Source organism: Cibotium barometz, chromosome 30 (assembly GCF_041138505.1).
Source record: "Cibotium barometz isolate CiBa-2024 chromosome 30, ASM4113850v1, whole genome shotgun sequence".
In the NCBI taxonomy this organism is placed as follows: Eukaryota; Viridiplantae; Streptophyta; class Polypodiopsida; order Cyatheales; family Cibotiaceae; genus Cibotium; species Cibotium barometz.
This window is the reverse complement of record NC_141075.1, coordinates 11,782,399-11,790,936: the sequence shown is the minus strand read 5'-3', so window position 1 is coordinate 11,790,936 and position 8,538 is coordinate 11,782,399. Positions and strand designations below refer to the sequence as shown.

Below are 8,538 nucleotides of genomic sequence, written 5' to 3'. Positions count from 1 at the left end.
TAGATCCTTTTTTATTCACAATGCACAAGATCTGGCATCTTCATACCATGCGCAAAAGCCTTTATTATTCATGATGAAGGGCATATTGTTTTTACTGATGTTATTCCTTTTAATTAGGTTCAAACAAAGTTGGTGTTTCACATGTATTTTTGTGTGTGTGTGTGTGTGCGCGCGCATATATGTGCGGTATAAAATATTTCCTAGAAAATGTTCTTATATAGAAATACTTTCGTTAACTCTTTGGCCTGATGAGTCATGACCTCTAGGTCTCCAAGTTTTAAATTTTCGATTGCAAGTGGTTGACATTGCATGTGCATTTTGTAGAGGAAAAAAACGATCTCTTCAATTCAATTGAGAAATATCTTTGAAAGGTGTAGGCTTTATTGCATATCATTGAACCCTTTGAAATGCCAATTTCACGTCAAGCATGAAGTGATCTTTGGACATATAGTGTACAAAAATTGTATTGCTACAGATGGGGAAAAAATCAAAGTCATTTTGGATTTACCATTGCCACAAACTACAAGGGAGTTCAAATATTTATGGGTCATGTTGGCAACTATGGATAGTTCATATTATTTGATGCTGAGATAGCTAGACCTCTGTACAATACTTATTTTGCATTTGTGTGGACCGAGGAGATTCAAGCACCCTATGATCTATTGAAGCAAGCCTTGGCTAGTTCTCCCATCTTGCGAATGTCAAATTAGGATATCATCGTCCATGTGCATACTGTCATATTATTATAATAGCTACATAATTCTTGGAAATAGAAATTTGTACTCAAATTCTCATTAATACAAGGGAGTATTTTGTTCATACCTTTGAAGTAGGCCTATCTATAGTTTAATTTTGTATCAATACCAATGCACATATGTAGGATATAGTGAGTAGTAAGAATGTTAATCACCAAGCACGTTTACTATAAATAGGCAAGCATCAAGTAGTCTAGGATTGTCTTTCAAAACTAATGATAGTTAATTATTGCTACTTACTCGAGTGAGGTTGAGAGACCTGAGCTGCTATACCAATAAAAACCTCAAAGTTTGTTGTCACAAAGAATCCCAAGCATCCTCATTTAATGATTCCATTCCACAAATTAAACCAAAAGGAGCCTGCAAGGAATTTTTTAAGTTTTTAAACTACTATAGAAAGTTTTCTATATTATTTAAAGTGATTGGAAGGATTTTTGCTAAATTGATAGTTATGATCAGGTAGATATAGAATTAGTTATGATCAGATAGATATAGAACTTAGAGGCTCATTTAGAAACGAATAAAGTAGCATCACTCTAAACACAAGCACACCTGAATAAGAAAATCCAACCAAAAAACTAAAGGAGACGAGCAAAGAAGAATAAATATGGAGTGATACATAGAGAGGGAAGGAACAAAGCCGAAAAAAGAAACACTTCCTTGAAATATGGAGTGATACATAGAGAGGGAAGGAACAAAGCAGAAAAAAGAAACACTTCCTTGAAACTTATAGGGATAAGGCACAAAGATGGTACTATCTTAGAGGTAACACCACTAGAATGCATTCCAACCTACAAAGTAGATCATGTAGGCATTCCTTGCTAGATATCGAGATCCAAGGAGTGAAGAGGGTCTTTTTTCTAGTTGGAAAGATCAAGCAAGTGTCAATGTCAGTGTGGATTTTACAAAAATAATCAAGGATTTCTCTTGCTACTAAGTAATTCTCCTACTACTCATAATAGGTGATCTTTGTTTCTCTATGGTTTAAAGAGATAGTGAGTCAGGTAGGTTGAGTGCTACCACGCTGCCATGAGTTAGGATGAGCTAGACTTGAAAGGGGAGACTAGCATGACCGAGAAGAAGAAGAGAAACCACACCACAAAAAAGGATTCCATGTCTGAGGACTATGATGAGAACATGGGATTGAAGGGAAAAAAGTAAAAGAAAAAGGAAAAGAAGCGCCAAAGTGCCACAATGCAAAAAACTTCTAATGAAGGTAGTAAAAAAAAAGAGGAAGAAAAAAAAAAGAAAAAGAGAAAAAGAATAGCAATTGGAATCGATTACTCTAATAAACAAATTTCATATCGAACCTTTAATTGTGTTAAAAAATGTCAAAATTCATAAATGAGCTATTTTAAAGTCACATCTTAAATGCATGTGATATATAAGGTTTTCATATAGTGATCTCCTTGAGTATTTCATATGCCAGCTAATAAATAGGACACCTCCTCCAAGTTAAATAGGATAAGCTAGTAGCTTATAAAAAGGACACCTCCTACACATTAAAGCACTTTAAGTAGCCCTTGTTTAAAAATAGTATCATTTTCACGTAGGTGATATTACACATTTGTTTGACTGAAACCCTGAAAAGAGAGAGGGTTCATGTGTACCTATTTAGCTATAGTCAACTAACGGGTACTTGCTTTTTCAATCTGCTCTTGCCATTATTTGGAAATGTGATATCAATGCAAGGGTCATGGAATTGTAAATTTTAAAATCTAATTGATATTGATTTCTTTCATCAACCATGATTTTTTTCTAATGTGATGTATCTGCCTCACAACATGGAGATGCTTATTGGGATGTATAAACACAAAGTCAAGGCCTTCACAAACAAAAGAATCATGTTACGAAGATTTTTCTCATTTGTGACCGACACAATGAACCTTGTTAAATGGAGCCAAAACTTACAAGCATTCATTTCAAATGGTTTCAATAGAGGGTTGTGATATTTTCATTGAGTCAACATGAAATTCTATGTCCCTTGACCAAACTTAGGACTAATAATAGTGCATTACTAGCCCCTAATTTGTAGAGAAGAGTGGGTCACAATCATGCATTTGGTTATGTTCACCTATTGGTACTGGTGCGTTTAAGATTTCCATTATGGAGTTCAATTAAATTCATCTCTAGAAAAGACATCTATCTATATAAAGAGAAACTCATCTCCATAAAGGAATTGTTTCTCAATGTTGAATGCAATGAAATTCATCTCCATAAAAGACCTCTATCAATCTCTAGAGGATTTGTACTAACTACATGCATGGTTAGTATTTAATCTTTACTCAAGGAAATAACCAGATAAAGTAATTCTCATAAGAAAAAGTCAAGTACTTTTGAGTCTATGACGCTAGCTATGTGCTCTCAGAGCTTGATTGCTCATATGCTCTATGTATAGATAAATACCATAATCTATTGCATAGTCTTTGTCGAAGCTTAGAAGATTGTATGACTCTATGCCTAAGACTGTATGCATAGAGTCTATTACATAGTCTTATGCATAAGACTCTATGCATAGTCTTTTTCATAAGAGTCTTATGTATAGTCTTATCTATAGGTAGATTCAAGTATATATGTTTATGCATGGGTAGATGGTAAACACTTGTAGTGTGATGTTACACGTGAAAGAGGAGTGGATAACCCAATAGTATTTGTAAGTATATTGCCTCAAAATTATAGCTTATCTTTTAAGAAATAAAGTTGGCCTTATCATAACATAAAGTGGACTTGAAATTTGTTTGTATGCTTGTAACTTGAAATAGTGGACTGCCTCCTATGAAGGATAAATATGATTTCGTATTATAGTAGGGTTTGGAATCTCTCTTTGAAAGGGTGCAAGAAGAAGGATGGTATATTTTTATCTAGAGGCCTTTCTTGGCAAGCATGACAACTACATTTTGAAACCTGTAACCTTTTTTTCTGTTTCTAAATTGCATTTCACTTGTGTTAGTTTTATTGTCTTTTAGGATCATGTTACTACAAACCGTGCCTATATGTAACTGGAAAGCGATGGAAATGTGAGAGTAGACGCTGAAGCTACATTAAGGGACAACAACAATCACAATGTGTGAGAGTGTGTTTGTGTATTCAGCGAAGATAATAATGAGAACCTCAATGTAACCCCAACTCCCTAGGCTTGTATTTTGTTATCCTCTTTTCTTGCCTATAATAAGGGATTACTTTTTGTTACCCCAATCACTTCTTCAGCAATTAAGTAACAAAAACTAAATTTGGGCTTAATCTTTTGCAAGATTTATTATCTTTTATCTCTTAATGGTTATATGTAAATATGATTATCTTCACCTTCACTTGCACATGTACATTAAGCAAGAAAACAGGAAGCTCCCCTTGCATGTGCTGTAGAAATTGCAAACAGCAGAAGGGGATCATATCCTGGTAACAGACCCTATAGTAGCTTTTTATAGTATATTATTATTTCCACGAGTAGCATGGCTATGGTTGAGCTAGTAGCTACGCGCATCTTTTCTAAGCTTACAAAAATAACACTAAGTTCCATGTCTATACCTATATTTTGTCTTATAAGCCTCACACAGACCCATGTTATAAGCCTCGCTAAACTCTAGTTCTATTTGTCTCTCTTATTCCGAAGAGCAACCAAATGTAGTAACACTACTACTATTGATAGGACAGCAATCTCGACATTCTAGTTACTTAGATCCTTTTTTATTCACAATGCACAAAAGATGGCATCTTCATACCATGCACAAAAGCCTTTATTATTCACGAGATCGATGAAGGGCATGTTGTTTTTAATGATGTTATTCCTTTTAATTAGGTTCAACCAAAGTTGCTGTTTCACATGTATTGCCTCGTCTCTAAATCACACGGTGCATTTAAGAGGGGGTTCAAGTGGGATCGACGGCGGCTGAGGGGGCCCGATTTTGGGCGGGGCCGATCCGGGCCGTCAGATCCCCGAAAGTAAACTAAGGCCGAAAAAAAACTCGGCCTGTGAAGTAAACTAGGGATCCTAGTTTACTTTGCAGGCCGAGTTTTTTTTTGTGAAAAACTCGGCCTGTGAAGTAAACTAGGATCCCTAGTTTACTTCATAGGCCGAGTTTTTTTTGTGATGTCTGCACTTGGCCTCTAAAGTAAACTAGGATCCTTCACCTCCCCTAGTTTATAAAAGATCTAGGGCCACCCCGCAGTAAAGTCGGGGGCTTGCCAAATTGCCTAGTTTACTCCAGTTCCCGAGTTTGGACTTATAATTTTTTTGCCTAAGTCTCAAATTGCAAAAGAATGGATTTGAACCCACGACGTGCCGCTAGGGAGGCCATAGTCTTACCATTAGGCTATAATTTCTGCTAGCTAGTGTGTTCGGCCTTTATTAATATATTTGCGCGGCAGCCCTAGTTTACTTTCGGACCCTAGTGGCCCGGATCGGCCCTGCCCAAAATCGGGCCCCCTCAGCCATCGATCCCACTTGAACCCCCTCTTAAATGCACCGTGCCTTTTAGACACGAGGCATGTATTGTGTGCATATATGTGGTGTATAAAATATTTCCTATCTTATATAGAAATACTTTAGTTAACTCTTTGGCGGAATTGCAAGTGGTCAACATTGCATGTGTATTTTGTAGAGGAAAGAAACGATCTCGTCAAACAAGTAAGCATGCGCATTTTACACGATTAAAGAGATTTTTTTTATAAAAGCCCTAGATAGTTTGGCATAAGTTGAAGGAGAAAAGTTGCATAAAAACTTTCCTTGCCATGGGCGTCAAATTTAAGGAAGGGCCCGCAGGCTCGTTGCTAATTAACGTTAATTATAGCATGAGCATGCTGGTTGACCTTTACTGCACCATCATCAAGGGAATAAACATTTCTGACGATTGATCAGAATACATGAAATGAAGAATGAGCACAGAATTAGCTATTTGCTTTCGGAGGTGGATAGCTTGATGGGGGCGCGTTCCGGGTGAGTTAGGGCATCGTGGAGTGGAGAGGTCTCACGGAAGAGAGCCGCCTTGAGAAAGGCCACAAGAAGGCCGCCCGCAAACGAGCGGAGGGGCTCGCGAGAAGGCCCGCTCTTGCAGAGGCAGCGGGAGAGGGCACCCTCCAGCCCAGGGCTGGAGTCGTCCAGAAAGTCCATGTGCCCGTACTCCGCAGACACAAAGTGGTACGCTGGGCCGGAGCTGTTACGGTAGAACGCCTCGTGGCCGAAGGTGAGGGGTGCGCAGGCGGGGACCAGGGGGCCGAGCTTCTCGCTGCCCAGGCGTGTGCCCACAATGAGAGCGGGAAATCCGAAATGGAAGGTGTCTTCGCCGCCCGTGGCGCTAACGATGGGCGGCTGCGTCTGGGCGGTCTCCGACACGCCGTCCACAGGGTCCAGGGCTGCCAAGGCCGAGATTTTCAGTGAGATTCTGGCTTTTCCCAGCGCTACGGCGAAGGCCACCTTCCCGCCGCGGCTGTGCCCGCAGAGCACCAACTTTCCAAAATCCGGCGTAGCCACATTTCCCGGCAAGCTCTTGCTCAGATTTCCCGGCAACCAGTTTATGACGGCAGCCGCATGCTCGATCTCGCTGGTTGCGTCACTTCCCGTAATGATATACATCTGCACATTGCGCAACAACAAATTAAACCTATGATCATCAAATTTGGACCTGACTTGCAATCTCGTTTGATCAGTTAAGCACGTGCCAACGGCGTTTCTGCCCGCGTCGAATATTGTATAATTGCCTACTACGTATACCATGCAAATGTATATTTACCTGGGGTGCGACTACCATGTAGCCGTGAGAGGCCACGTGCTTCATAAGCTGCGCGTAGAAAGTGTTCTGCAGCATGAAGCCGTGCTGGAAAACAACCACCGGATAGAGTCCCGCCTGGCTTGGAACTGCCACCAGCAGAGGGCATGGAGGGGGAGGCGCTCCAACGACTCCTTCAATCACGTTGCCAATATCGACCTCAGCCTCAAGTGCGACCTTGACCAATTTAACGTCGAAGGGGCCTTGGCGATACACAGGGGAGGGAGAAGCCATTGATTGATGAAAATTACTAGCAATGCCTCCGATAAGCTCTACAAATTTGGAGGAGGGCGTAGAGCAGCTGATTGTCGACGCGCCGGAAGACTAGAAGCGCTGAGCAGAGGAATCAGACTTAGAGAGTAGTGGGTGGGTGGGTGGGTGGGTGGGTGGGTGGGTGGTGTGTGTGTTTATATAGATCCAGAACAAATGTTTCTCTTGGGATCAGTCGTTTTCAAAGTCGCAGCCCGCCATCGGTCTGTTTGAATCAGTCGTAGCACCCTGCCGCTTGGTGCTTCAGCTTGCATGGGCTCGTTGGGCTGTGCGGGCGAATTCCACCTAAATGTGAACAAAAGCCAAAAGTAAGGCATGCATGTGCAATGATGCATTATAAAACAAGAGTGTCAGTGACGGGTGCCCTGGCCCCTGCGGCCTGGCCTCTCAGGTTGCAGCAGCATTTTCACCTTCTAAAGAAGTATAAGAAAGAGTCAAGTGCTGCTCTTGAAAATTTGCACGTGCATTATAAAACAAGAGCGTGCTGCGTCCGTCAAGGGTGCCCTAGCCCCTCACTCAAGTTTTGCTGTTGAACTGCTAGAAGCACCGTTAGAAATGAACATTTTTTCTAACCAGTCAAAAAAAGGATGGCCTTCAGCCTCAATGATGCATTATAAAACAAGAGTGCCAGTCAAGGGTGCTCTAGCCCCTGGCCTCTCAGGTTGCAGAGCCCCTCCAACACCATTTTGACTTTCGAAAGAAGTATGAGAAAGAGTCAAGTGTTGCTCTTGAAGTGCTATAAAAAAATTGCACACGTAAAAAAAGAGTGTTAGTCAAGGGTGCCCTAGCCCCTCAGTCAAGTATTGCTCTTGAACTGCTAGAAGCACCGTTAGAAATGAACTGTTTTTCTAACCAGTGAAGAAAAAAGATGACCTTCAACCTCAACCGGTTTTTATTTAGAAAATGCACAGGGTAATCGGTTTTATAACTAAATTTCAAAACTTTGAGGCTAGGCAAAATTACAACCGGTTTTTCTCTCAATTGGAGCCTTGAGAATTACACTTTAAAAACGGTTTTTTCTGACACTGGCTAGAGAAATAAATTGAACATGCATTATAAAATAAGAATGTCAGTCAAGGGTGCCCTAGCCACTCATCATCCACCTTGGCCCTTCATCATCCATGATTCATCTTTTGGCATTTGAGCAAAGTGTTTTAAACATGAAGAAGTTTTTTTTGTTCTTACATAAGGTCCTAAGTCTAGCTAGCCTATGGGCGTAAGGAATGACATATGTTTTTCATATCTTGTGCTTTTCAAGACATACTCACTATAACATACCTCTGAGATTAACCAAGTTATGATTAAAGATAATCCTAACTTTTGGATGCTACAGATTTCAGTAATGAATTACAACAAGTTTTCAGTGGGTTTTTAATAGTAAAGATTCTAAGTGTTAAAATTAAGTGAAAATTTAAGATTGATTTTTCAATTAGTTAGTATGCTCAAAGGAAGCCTTTAAGTGTGTAGATGGACATGCAAATTGAAATTTGATAAAAAAGTAAAACGTGACCTATTTTTGGAGTCGACTTTCACAAACAGCAGATTTTAGTAACTTTGCTTGCGTTAGGTTGTAGACTGAGCATATTTTGGTAATTCTAAGTATCCATACGACTAGTATCTGCTGATAATTGTGTGCGAAGTTATACCTGTTGTTGCAGATTGCAGCCCTGAAGCAGATCTGAGAGGCTTGCCAAATCTACAAGCAGCTCTTCCACAACTTTTGGAGAGTAGACATGGATTCCCGAATCCCA

The 8,538-nt window shown here is 40.1% G+C and overlaps 1 protein-coding gene across 1 annotated transcript; it reads right to left on the bottom strand.

Annotated features, from left to right (window-relative positions):
• Positions 1–5,373: 5,373 nt before the first annotated feature.
• LOC147621160 (chlorophyllase-2-like) lies at positions 5,374–6,862 on the bottom strand. Its single transcript, XM_086824503.1, has 2 exons — positions 6,482–6,862; positions 5,374–6,324 (listed from the first exon to the last, which is right to left on the bottom strand). Exons 1-2 carry the CDS (start codon positions 6,749–6,751, stop codon positions 5,644–5,646), a joined length of 951 nt encoding a protein of 316 aa, XP_086680629.1. The 5' UTR covers positions 6,752–6,862; the 3' UTR covers positions 5,374–5,643.
• Between the last annotated feature and the right edge of the window lie 1,676 nt (positions 6,863–8,538).

Bases quoted from the DNA above. Each gene is read 5' to 3' on its own strand.
- LOC147621160 (XM_086824503.1), bottom strand. From the start codon at position 6,751: ATGGCTTCTCCCTCCCCTGTGTATCGCCAAGGCCCCTTCGACGTTAAA. The intron at 6,325-6,481 runs GTAAATATACAT...CGCAATGTGCAG, and splicing joins ACATGGTAGTCGCACCCCAG to ATGTATATCATTACGGGAAG.